The sequence below is a fragment of the Hordeum vulgare genome, chromosome 5H (assembly GCF_904849725.1).
Source record: "Hordeum vulgare subsp. vulgare chromosome 5H, MorexV3_pseudomolecules_assembly, whole genome shotgun sequence".
Classification (NCBI taxonomy): domain Eukaryota; kingdom Viridiplantae; phylum Streptophyta; class Magnoliopsida; order Poales; family Poaceae; genus Hordeum; species Hordeum vulgare.
In genome coordinates, this window is record NC_058522.1 from 409020782 (window position 1) to 409039818 (window position 19037).

The following is a 19037-nucleotide window of genomic DNA, read 5'->3' on the forward strand; positions in this document are numbered from 1 at the left end:
GGGCCCACTCGGTAATACAACATCACAAACAAGCCTTGCAAGCAATGTGACTAAGTGTAAGTCACGAGATCTTGTATTACGAAACGAGTAAAGAGACTTGCCGGTAACGAGATTGAAATAGGTATGCGGATACCGATGATCAAATCTCGGGCAAGTGACATACCGAAGGACAAAGCGAATGACATACGGGATTATATGAATCCTTGGCACTGAGGTTCAACCGATAAGATCTTCGGAGAATATGTAGGATCCAATATGGGCATCCAGGTCCCGCTCTTGGATATTGACCGAGGAGTGTCTCGGGTCATGTCTGCATAGTTCTCGAACCCGCAGGGTCTGCACACTTAAGGTTTGATGATGTTTTAGTATAGTTGAGTTATATGTGTGGTTATCGAATGTTGTTCGGAGTCCCAGATGTGATCACGGACGTCACAAGGATTTCCGGAATGGTCCGGAGACGAAGATTGATATATAGGATGGTTTTATTTGGTCACCTGAAAGTTTTGGGCATTACCGACAGTGTACAGGAAGTGACGAATGGGTTCTGGGTATTCACCGGGAGGGGCCCACCCACCCGGGAGTGAGCCCAGTGACCCTAGGGTGGCACACCAGCCCTTAGTGGGCTGGTGAGGCCAGCCCAATAGAGCCATGGCGCCACAAGTGGAAAAACACCAAAGGAAAGAAAAAAAAGAAGGAAAGAGGGAGGTGGGAAGGAAGGAGTGGACTCCTTCCCACAAACCGAATTGGGGTGGGAGTCCACCTCCTCCCTTCGGTCGGCGCACCTTGGGGCTCCTTGAGCCCCAAGGCTAGCCCCTCCCCTCCTCCTATATATACTGGTGGTTTAGGGCTTTTGAGGCACAACTTTGCCACGTGCAAATCAAACCTATACCATGTAGTTTTACCTCTAGATCGGATTTCTGCAGAGCTCGGGCGGAGCCCTGCAGGAGTAGATCATCACCACCACCGGAGCACCGTCACGGTGCCGGAGAACTCATCTACTTCTCCGTCTCTCTTGCTGGATCAAGAAGGCCGAGATCGTCATCGAGCTATACGTGTGCTGAACGCGGAGGTGTCGTCCGTTCGGCGCTAGATCGGAACGGATCATGGGACGACGGTGATTTGAATCATGAAATTGTACCACTACATCAACCGCATTTCTTAACGCTTCCTGCTTAGCGATCTACAAGGGTACGTAGATCTAATCTCCTCTCGTAGATGGACATCACCATGATAGGTCTTCGTGTGCGTAGGAAATTTTTTGCTTCCCATGCAACGTTCCCCAACAAGATAGTCCCTTACATCACGCCTTTGGTCGCGTTCATCACCCACTGATCGCCTTTCGTCATTACGCCAGGGCGCGTACGAACCACTCTGCGGAGGAGAGCGTGAGCGATGGCGATCCTCGCGATTGAACCGTGGGGGAAGCGGATTCCGCCCCCGGTCTCTGTATCGATCTACTCGGTGATATCCTCCTCTGCGATGTTGGGGAGAACTTGGGCTGTAAACCGGCCGAACTGTGTCTGCTCGGACGGAATTGTTGTGTTGTGTGTTGTAAGACTGGGAAACAGCGGAATTCTACTGTTGCGTCGCCTGTAACAGGGCACGGATCTGCTGCACACCTGTGCCCGCTTCTGAATTTGATGGCTGGATGGATTCTGCAATCCTTGCGGCCGCAGCCAAGTTGAGGACGGGTGTGCGGAATACCTCGATGTTGTCATGATGAGAACGCCGACCAGACGCTGGAGGGCGCGGATGATGACGCGCACCCGAAGTCTCTCCGGTTTCTCGCTTGTCCCGATTGGTCCTTGGCGGGCTCTCGTGTGAGCCGGCCATGAAGATCTCTCCACATGGTTGCAGCTCTCGCACTCGGAAGAAGAGCCAGATGGATCTGACACCGAGTGGGAGGCAACACACAGAGGTGTAGCTAGTTCGATGGCCGCCACCTGCGGCGAAGACGCTTGACGCGCGAGTGCATGACGCACCCAGCGCTGGAGCCACTAGCGACCGGATCGCTTGTTGCGACGCGCGATGGGGAGCACAGTCGACGGCGGAGTCGGCGATTGGCGAAGAAGAACTCCGGAGGAACTAGCGCGGAAGAACGTAGCTCCGCGAACTGGAAGCGCCTCGACGTCGAGAGACGCCTCCCAAAGCCATGCCGAATCATCGGCAACGAAAACGAGTGTGCCGAAAACGATCTCGTGACCTAAGCACAAATCGCCGCCGGAAGACATGGTGAAGAAGAAAAAACGCAAACTTGCCGGAAGTCGCCTAGACGCCTGCCCCACGGTGGGCGCCAACTGTTGTGGGTATAAGCCTGACAGTAGATGAGTAGGGTACGGAAATAGAGGGCAGAGTCCTAGCTACAGCAAGGTTGTATGAGTTCAGGCCCCTCTGCGGTGGAGGTAACAGCCCTACGTCTCAGTGCTCTGGAGCTTTTGTGTCGAGTGGAATACAGGTGTTACAGAATGTGAACCCTTGTGCCAGAGGGGATGGGTGGCTTATATAGAGTGCGATGCCCCTCATAAGTGTCCAGCCTTCAAGGGTGCAATAAGTGGGATTGAATGCATACGTTACAGGTAAAGTACGCCATAAATGACAATAACTACAATAGTCTAACGTATGATCGTTAGCCTCGATGAGGTGGCTTCTGGCCTTCTGTGTCGACTGGCTTCTGGTCTTCACCGGGTGGAATCCAGTCGTCGAATACAAGATGATTTTCCGAGTGACTTTCTACCGAGTGGACAAGAGGTTGTCTTAATCCAGTTGGTAGGTATCTTGTGACCTTTAAGCTAATAATGAGGTGTCCTTGGATAGGACTTATAGGTCACACCTATGACCCTACCCTAGGGCTATAACCCCATCACGCGTCGAGGCTGCCAGACCATGTCTAGGCTCAAGTACCTTCAAGGGCATTCCCATTCGTGGTCTTGGTTCATCCCACTGCTTGGACAAGAAACGAGAGAGTTGTCAATTTCTTGATAAAAACTATAGCACCTAATTGAAAAAAAAAAATAGAAGGAGTTAAGAGCTGAAACTTGAAGGCCAAGGTTTGGGTTGGAAGGTAGCCATGCTAGAACAATTTCAGGTCAAATGGAGCAGGGAAGAGTGCACTTCCTTCACAAAGTGACGTTGTTGTCCACAAAAGAAAATGTTTTATTGAGCCAAAATTCTTCACATGACCATGAGATACTTTTGCGTAAAACGGTGAGGCATGACCTAAAGAATACCACGGAATTTATTCAGATTTTTCTGGGCAAGAAAAATGAGGGTTGCTTTGGAGCATAAAAGAGAAATACTCATTTTCAGGGGAAAATGAATATTATGCATAAAAGAAAAATATTTAAATTGCAATATCACGGGAGAGATGATGTCTCAAGATGGTTTGATAGAATTAGGAGTCACTTGGGTGAAAATCAAAAGAATGCCCAAGTGCAAATTCTCACGAGATGATTCAAAAACTCATTTTCAAATCAAATATTCAATAAAAATCAAATAAAAGAAAAAGGGCAAAAATCAGGGTGTCACACGATGATCGCTGATCCTCTCCCTGTCGGCGGCAGCTCGTCTAGTCGAGTCGGGTTGGACGAGTTCACGTCATGTGCCCGGATTTGTTTCACTTGCATGGTCGTTCCTTCTACGTTGGTGGGCGTCTCCGACGAGCGCTTTTGCCTCCTGCTCACCTGGTTTGAGAGACTACCGCACAGGAGAAATCCTATGCTCGAACCTGCCAGAGCAGATGGTGCGGCGACATTTATGGATGACTAACCTCCTTGGAGGGCATCGTCACAGTGACGGTTTCATCAAGCTCCGAGGGAACATCAGTTTTCGCTTGATGGGCCGAACAATGACGGCATACGGTGTCGTCTACCTTCTGGAAGCCATTGTTTTGGAGCTCATATCTGTCGGAGAGATGTGAAAGGCATAGCGACGTTGGATCACTATGTAGACTTGTCGTGAACGTCGTTTGCTCCGTGGAAAACCCTGGATCTCGGTCTCCCGGATTAGATAATGGATGGATGACTGCAGGGTGGGGTGTTGTTTTGCACCGTGGTGGTGTAGATAGCTGATCGGCCTGCAAGATGATGTGGATCTCTTTCTTTAAGATGGGTTAGCGGTTCAATGGTGACAGCGACTTTTGAAGTGTGTGGACTTGGTGTACGATTTGGTTGTGCCGCACTGGGTGTTTGCTCTTGGTCCATCATGCGGACAAATCGACGCTGAACCTTGTTTTAAATGATGGGGCGTGAGGGCATTTCTCATTGTCGAGCTTGTAGGCATGGATGATGGCTTCGAGTTGTTTGTTGTATGCTATTGTCAGATATTTGTTTGATAATCAATAATGTGACTTGATGCATGCTCCATGGAGAGGCTGAGTATTGATGCAGTAGTTGAGGAGTAGACTTGCAGTAGCATTGTCAAGCAGGTGCGCGCTTGTTTAGTCGAGGCGGTCGAGTTAATTGAGTCCGACCGATTCTCCATGAGCCAACTGGTACCTACATTAAGTTAAGGGTACCTTTACGCTGCACCATACAACTGCAGGTAGCAGTACTCCACTTGGTCTTAACAATTGTGCAGTGGCAACAAAAAGGTTTACCTAACCAGTAACCACTGATCATGGACTGGACAGTAGTTGCATCAGCCATCAGCAAGCCTCGCAGCCGTTTGCACGTTTGCCATATTATATTTAGATTGCATGCTAATCTTTTTCATGATCCCTGCGAGTAGTAGTAGTACCACTATACTATTGATGCCGCTGATTTCAAGGAAAGGTTGATTGGATTCCTGCAAAACAGACAAAGTTGATTGATAAGGTAACACTAATTAAGCTCGTGACCCTGAGATTTGATCGGAAGAAACTAGCTCAGTTACGACTGCATGGGGCAAGTTGATTGGTAAGGTTTCAGTTTGACAGATCAGTTGATGTTAAAACGGGGCATGCATGCAAAAGCTTGACAGCCAGTACATATGCTTCTTTTACTCAACGTCTAACCATGCTTAGCTGCAATCCACCACGATAACTTATTTAAATAGGAGCACACCAAGTTTCCAGCTCATCGAGATCCTGAGTCCTGATGCTACTCCTTAAACATTGGTGATTCAGCCTGCACAACTAGATGCGATTTGCATCATGGCAGAGAGATGCATGGGGATTAGGTCAAAAGAAGGGAAAAATGCTGCTACTAGATCTTAGACATCCTCCTTTCTCTGTAGAACTGTGATATACTCCTTGCATACTAATACTAGTAGACCGTGCGGCGAAAACACAATTCGTTTCATAAACATGTCGGTGTTAGGTTAGTCGATTAGGTAGCGCACGGAAACTAAACCATACTGCGAGCTGTAGTGGTACAAGTACAACATGTCCACTTATTTAAGACAAGATAAGGGGCACGATAAGGGGCACGATAAAACATTTCATGATGCAGCTCATCGGGCTATTTTTAAGGATAACCTCGAGTGTCAACGGCCATCGAATTTGGACGCCAATCCCTAGCAAACGTTCGCTGGGGGCAAAGCATTTACGAACAGCCCCATGGCAGTTCTGTGTGTACGGGGTGACGCTGGATTGGCTTTTTTTAACATAGTATAAATGTAAACGTTCATATATATATATATATATATAAATATATATATATATATATATACACACACACACATACATACGTGCATACGCTCATCTTTATGAATATACACACATTTCCTATTTTTATAAGTATCTCTGAGAGACTGAATCGACAAAAGTGTTTTCCTCTCTCCACTCGCGGCTGGAACCATAGCCACCGCCAGGAGAGGACAATCTTCCAGGACTGTCCTACGACGACTTTCCTCCGCCGACTACCCCGATCGCCGGTGGTGAGGATGGTCGCCGGATCCACGTGTGTGGATCGTTTTAAGTTTTTGTGGTCTAGGTTTTTAGATTGTTCATCGTCTTGGCTTCGACAGCGGCGATGACTACGCTGAATAATGATTATTCGGATCCTTCCCTGATGAGGCCATCGGCCCTATGGTTGGGAATGGATTTAGAAACCAGTCTGTTCAAGCAAGGATGAGTGACGACGGCGGCATCATCGTGGTGGACCTGTGTCCTCGGGCTCCGCCGTTGCGACGGTGTTTGCTCCAGCGTCGGCGCGGAGCTTGGGAGGTAGTCCAGGAGCGGATGTAGATTGTGGTCTGCATCAACGACACCTGGAAGACGGAACGTGTGTTGGGTTTGTGGTCCGTGGATGGCAGGTATGGTTTCCTACTTCGGCGTCTTAGTCGTGATGGGGTGTCAGATCTGGAGTTTGATGGCGTGTCCGGGGTGTTGCCCTAGTCTAATTCATTCAACGGCAAGGGCTTCACTTTTGATGAGCCACCTTGAAGGTCCGTAAAGTTGCATATCAGCGTGGAGCCGCGTCGAGCTCGGGTGAGAAGGTTATTCGATGGCTCCTGTGGTGGTGGCGGAGGCAGGTGACGGATGTTGATGTCAGACTCAGAGATGTTTTTCTATCTTTTCAGTTTTGCCATGTCGATTTTTATATGACTTGTAGTTTGATTTTTATGATATGAATGAGGCACATATTACCAAGCAAAAAAAAAGACTGAATCGACATATCATTTTAAGATTTATGAAGTCATCATAGGTGTCTCATCGTCGACGAAAATCTTTCCTCTCACTGAATACACATCACCAAAATTATAAAATAAATCCAAAAATAATGCAAGCACCAGAACTTTAAACCCTAGTAAGCTAAAAGTATCATTGTTTCTCTAACCATTCAATTAGAGGTTGGTTCGTCATGACAATTTGTTTAATTGCCCTCGAGGGTGTGGGGTAAGATCTCGGGGTGTTCGTCAGGATCCGGCTCCTGACGAAAGTTCGCCAGATAGCATTTCCCCTGAATATTTTGCAAACGTTTAGGTGACACGGGCAGGGCAAGAACACAAGTGGAATTCTCATGAAACCAAGACAGAAGCTGCATGGCAGCAATATTCCGTGTCGGGCTGCTGCACTGCCCCTGGCCAGTCAATCAGTCCTACGTACGTACTAGATTAAGCAGCAGAAATGCAGAAACAACAGAGACGCATCAGCATCAGAGACTGGAAAGGAGGAGATTGAAAACGAGACATCAATGAAAAAGAGAGAGAGAGAAATGAGACAGAGTGGCTAAACAAACAAATCTGCAGTGGTGCCAAGTGCCAACAAAGGCAAAGCCGAGCCCTGAAAGCTGCCTTCCCATCCATCCATCCATCCGCGCGCTTTCTTTTCTTTTAAAGCGCCTCTTCTCCCTCCTCCTCCTCCCCTTCCCCTAAAGCTACCGGCCGGCCGCCCGCTGCTGTGCTGCGTGCGGGAGCAATGAAGAGGATCAAGGCGGCGCGCGGGGGAGCAGCGGCGACGGCGCCGACCGACCTGCTCGTCTGCTTCCCCGGGCGGCAGCACCTGGCGCTGATGCCCAAGTCGATGTGCAGCCCGTCCAGGGCGACCCTGGACAAGGCGGTGGCCGCGCGCCGGAGACAGCTGCAGCTCCCGGCCGCGCCCTCCACGCGGCACGGGGGAGGAGGGCGCGGTAGCGCTGGTAGCCCGCTGTTCCGCGGCTCTAAGTCTAAGGCGAAGCAGGCCGTCGAGGACGACGAGCCGCAGTCGCCCAAGGTGACTTGCGCCGGGCAGATCAAGGTCGCCCGGCCAAAGAAGCCTAGGCCGGTGGTGGAGAAGAACGGTAAGGGCGTCGACGGCGGCACTGCTGCGGGGAGGTGGGTCACCGTCGCGGAGGAGATCGAGCGGCTTCAGGGGCGGAGGAAGAAGGCGAGCTGGCTAGAGGCCGTCGGGATCAGGAGGGACGCGCTGCCCTTCCTCGGCGGCGCGCTCTGGAGCCTTCGGCACAAGGTGAGGTGCTTCGGGTCGTCGCTCCCCGCCGCGGTGGACTCGTTGGCGGACGACGACGACGACGACGATGCGGGGGAGCACGAACGCGAATCCTCCGCCGTCGGAGGCACAGGCAGCGCCGCCGCGAGCGTCTTCTCCAAGTGGCTCATGGTGTTGGAAAGGAGCCACGACGAACCCCACGAGCAAGACGCCGGAGACGACAATGACGACGACGGGCTAGATCAAGAAGTCGGGCGGCCGAGCAATGAGGCGGGAGACGACTGCTCCAAAGCGCCGTCCGTGCCGCCGCCGCCGAACGCGCTGCTCCTAATGCGGTGCCGGTCGGCGCCGGCGAAGGGCCTGGCGAGGAAAGGAGCAGAAGCGGGCAGCGAGGAGGCCACGCGGGAGAAGGAGGGCGTGGAGGAGAAGAGGGACGAGCTGGTGTTCATGAGAACGGCGCCGGACTTCTTGAAGCTGTCCATCGACATCGCCAAGGAGACGTGGGTCGTCGGCGGCGTGGACCCCCTCGCGCGCAGCCGGAGCTGGAAGAGGTGACCTGACCTGACCTCTGGTCGCGGTAGGTAGCCGTTGTACAGAGCTCTACATGTTCGTACGTACTAATACCTTTCTTGTGCTTCGTCGGTTCCAATGTTTATTACTATTCGCTTTGCAAAATAGTATAAATTGGAGGAGCTACAGAAAATGTTGTACGTACGTAGAATGTTTCTCCCCGATTCAATGTCGACACGATCGTGAGAGAATCTGCGATTGATGCACGCACACAAGTGACGCGGTGATGAAAGGGACATGGCTTGTTGCTCTAGGCCCCGCGCATTGGAATGCTAACCAATCCAGGCACCTAGTGATCTGCACACTGCACGCATCACAAGCAACCAAATGAAACAGAAAATCCTGTTCTCCACCAACGAGCATGCAGCAGAAATCAGAATTACCGAATGTGAAGGAACGAAAGGTCGTCCGAAGCTGCAGACTGAGAACCTGATTGTCCTGCATCATCAGAATTACTAGTGAGGTATATAGCCGGGTAAAACACCGCGGCCTCGGCATGGCAACCTGCTACGGTTACATCACCATCACAAATTCACAAGATCTCACCAAATAATCAACATATGATAACGGATGGTCTCTCGGTCTACAACCCAAAAGTTTACACCAAACGCACGGCCACAGGTTAATTAATCCCACACCGAAGGGTGGCTAAAGATGAAAAGCGTGGCATATCCGCATATAGCATAGCAAAAGTAGCGTAAAGAAATGAGTGTGCCGAACTGCTCTGCGGCAATCGTAATGGCGGCAGGTGGAGTATGTCCAGCTGTGGACAGACACGGCATATAGATATCGAGTACCAGCAAAAGGGAAACGGCAGAGAAAGCTATGCCCTACTTCTAGCCCTGGTGAAGAACCTATAAACCCTTGCCTTTGAAAAGCTAAATTGGTCACAGATCGGAGTGCTTGTGCTACATATCACAGATCGGTGAACCTATACAACTTGCCTTTGAAAGAGATTTGTTTCTCTGAAGATATTTTCACATGACAGAACACGGGCAGTGCTGCAAAGTTTCTTGTTCACCTGTTCATCCAAACGGCATTAATGAGTTCCTGGGTCCGTGCTACATGTAGTTTCAGCACATCAAGTTAGATGAAGACACGATAGTTTGAAAATCACTCAGGCAGTGCCAAACTGCAGGTGGTTTGTAACTTCGTAAAAACACTCGTCGCGTGAGGCACTCTACACTTCTGCTCAAGTCTAGTTGTACAGCAAAGATCGAAGATAGGAATAGAATCCTGAATCACTTGAAGGCAGGGCTGAATGAAGGGTTCGCCATGTCACCGGCAAGGCTGCACATGGGTAGGGGGGTGACCTTCGGAGCAGACATTGGATACTACCGAAACCCGAAGAATTAGGTCCTGGAAAATTTGGTGTAGCAAAATTGTGTTAGCAGCATTACTTAAACTTATGCATCAAACTCTTTCATGCACACACAATTTTTAATTTTTTTTGCAGAATAGACTGTTATGTATCTACACTACAGCACAGTATGCATTTTAGATGAAAAATCAGAAAGATTGTATGGAAAATCTGCCCTGTGTTTGATCAAAGGTAAGTCTTGATCAAAATAACAAGATTAAATGAAAGTAATGTGAAAAAACAACACGCTGCCAACAAAAATTGGATGACACTGACATATTATATTTTCTTCAGCTGGCAGCAGGATCTAAAACCTAGAAGTAGGAATTACACAAGTAATTTGTGGTAAAAATATACTCCTATATAACAAGCACTTCTTTAGAAGTATTACCAATTAACCACCAGAAGATAAATTCTTTCACCATCACATCTGCCAAGCTACCTAAGATTAAGAAAGGTTAAAAATATGTTAGTACACAGCTACGTGCTACTTCCAGAAAGGAAAAAAGTATGTAAATACACAAAAATACAGGTATGCTTTAATATCTCGATTATAATTAGTTGAAGCAAATAAAACCAAGAGGTATACCACAGGCAACATACTAGACTACTTTGCTGCTGAATTAGATGCCTTCTGGATCTCCGTTGTTACCGCCTCAGCAAGGTCTGATGCCTTATACTCAGCTCCAAAGCATCTTACTGTCTCCAGGCATGGATCTAGCAAGTACCTGTAATTCAGACAGTCAAGTTCTTGAATATTTATCGAAAAAGGAAGTTATATGAAGACTCTCATTTGCTCTTACATGTTATGAGAACTTTCTACAATATAATCCTGACCAACTTCACCAACTTTTTTAAAGAAAATGCGGTATTCTTGTGCCATCTGTCTTATTGCATCGACTGAGCCTGTTAATCCTACTATTCTTGGGTCAAATTCTGCAGTTCAAATGAGACAAATCATCACTTCCAAATATAGTGCAAAACTGAAGGTTCCAATGAAATGGAACAGGCAGATAGGCTTACCACTAAGATATGCCTTAAGGTGAGCAGGTGAATCACGTTGAGGATCAAGTGTGACGAAGAGTGGTTTAATCTTGATATCATACTTTGACTCTATGAAAAATAAAGTTTCGTAAGAGACATGAAGATAACAAACCAATAAGCACAATATAGCACACAGAAAGTCAATGCTTTAAATTGTGGATTGTCAGCAATTTTAAGCTCAGCAGACAATTAAGTAGGAGTAGTTCAGACTGGAGCACGGCTGAGATAAGAAAGGATTAAATAAAAACATGAAATAGCTTCGACAACATAATTGTTACAAAAAACTTAATAATATGTTATTACAACCAATGTACTCATATAAGATGTTATTACAACCAATGTACTCATATAAGATGTTATTACAACCAATATACTCATATATTGGTTGTAATAGCATCTTAATTATGTGTCGGAGGGAGTATATATCACTGGGAATTAGCATAAAGTGTTTTAACAAAATTGGATGCTTTTAGCCAAATGTAATTAACAAAACATGCATTTGTGCCCTCATAGACCAAAATAATCATATGCAGTATGCATAATAAGGGTGTTAACTGCTACAATCTGTACAAGAAGAGCAGAGAGATAATGATATGATAAAACAATAACAATAGTATATTCAGGATGTGGTATATAGCAACATACCTAACAGCTTAACTACATCAGCGATCTTCTGAACTTCTTTTGGCCCCACGTCTGGGGATGATGTGTAGCCAAAATACATCAGCGTCCAATTCCCTCGAAGCTTTGATTCAGTCACCACATTGTTTTCCGTATCATAGAGCTTAAATGGTCCTCCGATTGCAGGTCTGTTGGTAGTGCACCTTTTGGTAATACCGGACTGTTCTGCTTGTTTACCTGGAAACACCATGATATGAGATTATACAGAAAAAATAAACTCAATAAGACACAATAAAAGGGTTAATGAAAACTGTTTTTCGTTCAAGCTAAGCTACAATATACAGCTGAAAAGTAATAATGAAAACTAGGTCTCATTGAAATTAAGGAACTCTGGTATTGTAATATCAAGATTTTTTTGAAAAGCAACACTGACTATAAGCTTTGAACTGGCTAAAAAAATTAATACATCAAAATGTATTACTTCAGAAATAACAAGAAACATCACTTCTGAAGAATTTTTAAGTACCTAAGGGAACCGCACGCTTCTCATCATTATAGTGAACATAAGTGCCTAGTCCAGCAAAGGCTAGAATGGCAGATGGCTGCAAAACCGACATTCACATATACATAAGAATATTGATCCAACAGATCATGTTAGGCCAAATCACAGTCCACATGTACAATAAGAAAAGTATTGAAGTTCACCAATAAGCCATGATAACAGTTAGCAATACCCTAAAAAGTACGATAAATCGTAGTAAGGGAAAACTGATAAAAGAGGAAGATTGGGCAGGCCAGAAAAGCAACATACGACAATGTAATATATTAGTGGCTGAGAATTTGACTCGTTCTCTTCAGCAAACTGTCTCATCGGTTTATCATACTTGGAGCTTCCTCCGGTAGAATAACCTCGAGCCTGGTAACCCCTCACCGGAAATATCCTGCAGAACCAAATTCTAAGAATTACAAGAACCACGGAGTTAAACAAACAGAAAGTGCCTAGGTTGAACAACATACATGCAAACAGGCTTGTGAGAATATCCACACGTAGGTAGCAATCAGATCTTTCAGGAATTAAATTAAAGCTTAGAGTAATAAAATGACGAGTAATGGCAGTCAATCCGAGGTCTATCATCCATCAGGGGCAGGGTAATGATAATCAAATGAAATTCGCCAAGGTATAGCTTCAATATTTCATTCATACCATCATGTAGGCACTTATGCCAGTCAGAGCCATCAACGACAGAGCATGTAAGTAAAGCAACTAGCAATGTTAAACAGCATTGCAGCGAAACTGAACAGCAGGACATCAAAAGCTATTTTAAGCAATCACTAATTACATACACATACAAAATGCAGCACCTGAATGAAGAGCACAGACTGCATACACAGTGAGATATAAAGCCTGCAGGGCACACACAATTGCGGTGATTCACTAACCATACTTGACAGAAATTCCCCAATTTACTCCCAACTCCGACGAGTCTACACAGCGATGTTGCAGGCCCGAATCCTCCGCGTTCCTACAACGTACAGACGGCTCGCGTTCTTCCCCAGGCAGAGCAGGCCTAACCAACAACCGAAACGAGGACCGGACCTGCCGAACTAAGGGCGCCACCGCGGAAACGCCCGATGAGGCAACAGCACAAACAGGTAGCGCGCGCAGGACAGGAGCATCACGCGGAAAAAATGACCGAGACACGAGGTGAGCGAGCCGCACCTGGTCTGCCACGGCGGGGGCACTCCGGCCGCGCGGGCAGCGCCGAGGCGGCGTACCAGCGAGAGCCTGAGGAGGCGCGCGGGCAGCATGGCGGTGGCCGGGGAGGAGGCTCTCCGGAGCGAGGCGGGGTCGGGGGCGCCGGGGGGGATGGAGTGGAACCGTGGGAGGGGAGGAATTGGAATTTGTTTGGAGGTTTTTGGGGGGTCTCGGCTCGGTCGGGCGTGTTCGACTTCTTCTGGTCCAAGAAAGCAGGTATGATCTTCGTGCAGCCCAAGATATCATTTTACTTTGTGGGCTGGTCGGTTCATTTTCACAGTCCCCTCGTCCTTCTTCTTATACCTTAACTAGTTAAATACCCGTGCGTTGTCACGTGACATAAAATATGACGTGAAACCATAACTCGATAGAATGATAGGATGGACTTGCGTATTTTAGATCAGTGCTTTTTATGGGCTACAATCCAACACCGGAACAATGTCAAAGATAATTCAAGAGCGTATGTATATTATTGTTGTTCTATTTGTGTTACCTGTTATTTAATTCAACAAAACAAAATCTATAATTGAATGGTATTTTATTTCACAATGCATGCTGTTGATACATGACAAGAAAAAAAAAGGAAGCGAAATAGGTCAAACAGCTATTGCGTATGTGAGAAAATTATTACTATCAGTGTACACTACTGTTGTCTGGGCATCGATCAAGAATCCCAGAATCAATCACCTATACTTGGGCATCAACACAGAGGAAGCATGTTGGTGGCTGCTGCCGCTGCCTTCAGTGGCTTCTCTTCAGCGCCGTGAGGAAGCTCGACTTCGTCTTCTGCCGGCCCTCGCCGTCGGCTCCCACCTGTCATTGTTACTTCCAAATCAGACATCAACATGGCCGGATCATAACAAGTTATACGACTACTTAGCAGGAGAAATTCACTGAAGCATGCGATCGGTTCCAATGGAAAAAACCAACGGGAGGCGAGGCTGACCTCTTTGGAGAGTCTGTGAAGGATGTCCAAGATCTGGGAGAAGTCGGGCCTCTCGGTCGAATCTTTGTGCCAACATTTCTGAAGCAGCTCTGCTAGCTTGGGGTTGGTATCCTTCGGAATCGTCGGCCAGATGCCCTGCACAAAATGCGGATCGGAAGGAGGGTTAGCATCTCCACAAAATGCTAATAGCAATGGGTTCTATCGAGTTCTCGACAAGAAAAATAGGTGGTTTCAACAAACATCTGCAAGGCTTACCTTCTGAACAACACCTATTGCTGCTTGCAATGGAGTCAGATAATCATAAGGGATCTGGACAAATAGAACAGATATCAATTTCACTCTAGAAGTGGACGTACACAGATATACTACTTAAAAAGAAAGTGGAAAAAATGTTAGTCTGCTAATGTAGAATAATAACAATTGCAGTTACTTTGCCAGTTAAAAGCTCCCATAGAACAATGCCAAAGCTAAAAACATCTGCCTTGTGATCTTACGGCTTATGCTCTATGACCTGAAGTTAGATAGTACTCCCTCCGTCCCAAAACGCTGAATGCCTGTACGTTGCCACGGAGCGAGACAATCTATAAATAAAGGAAATAATCTGTGGACTTGTTATTCTATAATAAATGCAAATGCAAATGCAAATGCAGTTCAAGACCGCATCCAAACAAATATCAAATCCTCATGTCACTCTTGCAACACCACACATTTTTTGAGCCTCGCCACAATTCGTTTGATATTTCTCATACATGAGCTTTCTTTGCGAAGAACCCCTCAGAATTATTTTGCTACCTAGTAGTGATAGAAAGCACCCAAACATAAAAACAAGCAAACATGTTCCTATGGTACCGACCAACCCCTCCATACACCCCTGGTTTCCTTCTCAAACACCCAACCTAGAACAAGACAAGGTATCAATTCCTCTTACGTCTCAAACGGTCTCTGACACCACACATCGTGTTTATTCTCCTCTTAAGCTTCACCAAATCACCATCACGATTCTTGACATCACAAAGGTACACATGATCAAGCATTAAGATTGTCGTAATGATATGATTAATGAGATAATGAAAGTGTGATGACCAGGGCTGCAATTGGTTTCACACGATGGTCGTGCACTAAGCGCCTCGGTTTAAAACATGGATAATGAAGTGTTTGACATCTAACAACATCATCTCCCACCACCAATTGGAATTGTTTACCATTAATCCATGATGAATGAAAGAAGGAAACCATGTTGGGCGCCTACCATCAATGATCAAACCATGTTAGGTTCTTCCCATCATTGTTACTCAAACTAAATTAATTCACGCATGACTAAAGTCAGTCCTATTTTTGTACGATTTGGCGATGGACGGTGACAACGATTCCTACATATGCATCAAGGTTGCCTTTTTGCATCGTAGAAAAATCATATGTGATTTGTCGTACGTGAAGCATCACTCTTCTTATGCTTGCTTATTGCAATCATCTCTAAAATAATCATTTGCAATCTATGCACTTCTTCCATTCAATGAGCCATCATTGTGTACAATCTGACATGTTACACACTGCAATTGATGTAGGCTAATAATATACTTTTTCAATCTTAGGTTGGAGCTTACCCAAGAGGCAACATAACAAGATGAAAAATGAAAAAGAAAATTCAAGGATGTCAAGAAGCCATCTCGGCTGCACAGGAGGAAAGGCTAAGTGCCAAATGCTTCCAAATGGAGGTTAACATTGTAAATAACTTCAGAGACCGACTATTCCACCCATGAAAAAAAACTCTTCCATATCCATCTCTTTGGCCTAAAAGTTCTGTACTTATTTCTTTCCAAATCTGCCACACTGCATAAGAGGCAAGGGAGTATAAATCTTACCACTATGTTAGCAACACTGCATAGATGTTTTTGGATTTTTGGCTCCGTCTTCTCCAAGTGCTTCTCCTTTGTTCCTTGTAGTCGTATATCTGGGAAGCATGTGAAATTCTTATCTTGTGAAACAAACCACTTTCAGGGTCCATTTGACACTTTCTTGGTCGGTGAAGATACGGGTGAAGTGTCTGACATTAAATTCAGCAACAATGGCAAGTCTATGCTTTTGACACAACTAACAACCATATATATATTCTGGATGCATATGGAGGGGAGAAGGTCAGTTAGTGCTATAATTGCAGAATTTTGCTTTAGATATCGAGATGTAAATTGCATATTTTGCTCCGAATGTAGTCCGTAGTAAAATCTTTGAAAAGATTTATACTACCTCAATCCTTAAATATAAGTCTTTTTAGACATTACACTACAAACTTCATAAGGATATACGTAGGCATACTTTGGAGTATAAATTCATTCATTTTGCTCCATATGTAGTCTAATGGAATCCCTAAAAAGACTTATATTAAGAACATTTAGAAACGAAGGGAGTAAATTTCATTTCTTTCTGCCATGCTACAAACGAATGAACTGGTATCAGTCTTGCCATAGAAGAGAAATACAAAGATATATGAAGGTGAAGAAGAGAAATACGAATAAGCACCCCTACCTCAAGCAATCCAAAAAAAACTTACCCCTTAAATATATATCCTAGCTATTAGGTAAGTTATCTCTCAGTTATTTTCACAGACTTTAGCCGTCTAGTTCATTTCTTAGAAGTCAATTATTACCTGTCTTACGACCAAACTACTTTAATTTGACTTTTTAGAATGTCCCTGAAACAAATGCTTTTGCTCTGCAGGACTGTACCTATCACCTAGTTAATTTGAACAACAATAATTCATCAATTATGTTTTAGTTTAATGATCATATTGCAAATTTAGCTTAGACACAGATAAGTATACAGTAACTTAAGCAAATAATTTCCAAAGAATAGGTGAGAATCCATGTGAAGATATTATAGAGCAAACTTACCATCCGTGGATGAATTTCTGTAGGTGTTCTTCAAGAACTCGACGAAAAAATGACCATTGTGAGTAAGCGTCACTGGTCCAAATAAATGTTGCCAAAAACAAACGTAGCTATGAAGTAAATGATGTAACCATATGAGTCCTTCAGCAGACAAACCAAAAGCACTTAGCACAACTACACGATATTACCTCAGTGTTTGATCTTAAAACACCGCGTCCCACCACCACCATTGTGTCCCAATGATCCGTTATTAATCCCTCCATATCAACGTAATTCACTTCCGCCTCTCAAAGTCGGCATCATATACACCTGCTTTACCCCAGGATGTATGTGCAGGAACAAGCCATCTATAAGAAAAAAAAATACTTGCTGCGTCGTGTGAGACCCTGCCCGCTGGGCTCTGCTCCATGGTCAAAGTCGTTCTCATGTGTCCGGCTCGAGATCTTATAAATAAGTCAGTAGTGTGCCATCATGTGATTGAGATATGGTTGCACCAAAATACTGGAAAAAGATCATTCAAGCTTTAGCAGAAAGCAAATGGAGATGAACTCTTCGCTCCCCAAGTAATCATATTTGCAGTTGGTGTTTAATACTCTGTAGAAATTTGAATATGATCGTCATCATATAGCTTTTTGGACTATCCACTGTATACACTTCTATACAAGAGCAATTCTTCTACCACTTTGTGGGCATAACATAAATTAAACATATACTTTAATCTCTCCAGAAACTAAGTAAACATTATAGTACAGATTATAAAATGAGTTGCCAATGGTTAGCACTCCCAATATCTCCAAACTCAAACGACTTTACATCATCTATTCAGTTAATCATTGATCCCACAAGTCTCTCATGGCATTCAGACTCCTGCATAATCAGAAACATAAAGAAAAAGGAACAAAGATTTGGAGGCATGGCGGGATTAATGGCCCATATCATCAATAATCCTGGACACCTGAAGATCAAGCATGGAACAGAGCAACTGCCTGTTAGGAAAATCATGGACAGAGACGTGCTTAATGACACGCAAACACAATGTATGAACATTGAATTTGTTAGAAGATTCATGACATAACCCCACACAAATTCAGCGTTCAACTTTGCAAGATTCAGCGCTCTGTCGGAAAGACGTTACCTGAACGACGCGCACTGACAGGGCTGGCCGGTCCTGCGGGTCGCGCGCCTCCTCGAGCACGCGCTGGTGGGTGACCACGTCCTCCGCCCTCTCCACGTTCACATCCAGCGCGTACCTGCACAGAACAGACGTCGCGCGCATGACGGACGGCGTCAGAGGACAACGTGAGGAGACCGGCAGTGCCGATAGGGTGGCGGGGGGTGCGGGGGATAGGGCTCACCGGGCGGGGAGGCGGTGGAAGTGCGCCAAGAGCGCGTCCTCGAAGGCCGGCGAGATCTCGGTGCCCCCGGTGGTGCGGAGGCGGGCGAGCACCTCGTTTCACACCTCGAGGCGTCGGCCCTGCTTGTCCGTGCGCCGCCCGCCCGCGCGACCTCCGGCTGCCACCGCGGCGCAGACGAATCGGCGGTCGGCGACGGGGGCTCCTCCACGGCCATCGATCCAAGTGCACGCCTGCTTTATGTATCCCTTCCGCTCCCGTGCACGCCTTGTCGTAGTACCCTCATGCGCGGCTGCGCTCCGACGGACAAGGAGGCAGAGCTGGGTCTCGGGGGAGAGGGCATCCCTCGATGAAGAAGGAGGCATCAGGGTGGTCGCGAGGGAGGGGGTGGGGAGGTTTCTTGTTCGGGGAGAGAGATCTGGGGATGGAGACCGACGGGGGAAGTGGAGGTCGGTTTTTTGCTGGCGGTGGGATTTTTTTCTGCACGGGGATGGGTAAGACGAGGTGTGATCGAGCATGGATGAACCGAGGTGGAGAGGTAGAGGGTGTTTTTCCCCTGTGAACCGAATTGGTTTATGAAGGAATGGAAACCGGGTTGGTCTCCCGTGCACGCCTTGTCGTAGTACCCTCATGCGCGGCTGCGCTCCGACGGACAAGGAG

At 46.3% G+C, this 19037-nt stretch overlaps 2 protein-coding genes and 1 pseudogene across 3 annotated transcripts; 1 reads left to right on the forward strand and 2 right to left on the reverse strand.

Moving 5' to 3' along the window:
- The first annotated feature begins 6989 nt into the window (after positions 1 to 6989).
- Positions 6990 to 8611, forward strand: LOC123396371. The gene has a single exon (XM_045091326.1). The coding sequence runs from the start codon at positions 7337 to 7339 to the stop codon at positions 8396 to 8398; it is 1062 nt and encodes a 353-aa protein (XP_044947261.1). The 5' UTR covers positions 6990 to 7336; the 3' UTR covers positions 8399 to 8611.
- An 801-nt stretch (positions 8612 to 9412) lies between these two features.
- Positions 9413 to 13361, reverse strand: LOC123396372 (protein SCO1 homolog 2, mitochondrial). 2 transcript variants are annotated; one of them, XM_045091328.1, is made up of 9 exons: positions 13159 to 13361; positions 12250 to 12379; positions 11965 to 12040; positions 11463 to 11675; positions 10797 to 10886; positions 10577 to 10709; positions 10377 to 10501; positions 10165 to 10215; positions 9413 to 9772 (listed from the first exon to the last, which is right to left on the reverse strand). In XM_045091328.1, exons 1-7 carry the CDS (start codon positions 13245 to 13247, stop codon positions 10381 to 10383), a joined length of 852 nt encoding a protein of 283 aa, XP_044947263.1. In that variant the 5' UTR covers positions 13248 to 13361; the 3' UTR covers positions 9413 to 9772; positions 10165 to 10215; positions 10377 to 10380. The 2 variants fall into 2 exon arrangements, with proteins under 2 accessions (XP_044947263.1, XP_044947262.1); XM_045091327.1 differs by having other exon boundaries at positions 10363 to 10501.
- A 574-nt stretch (positions 13362 to 13935) lies between these two features.
- On the reverse strand, positions 13936 to 18301 carry LOC123396790 (annotated as a pseudogene).
- Between the last annotated feature and the right edge of the window lie 736 nt (positions 18302 to 19037).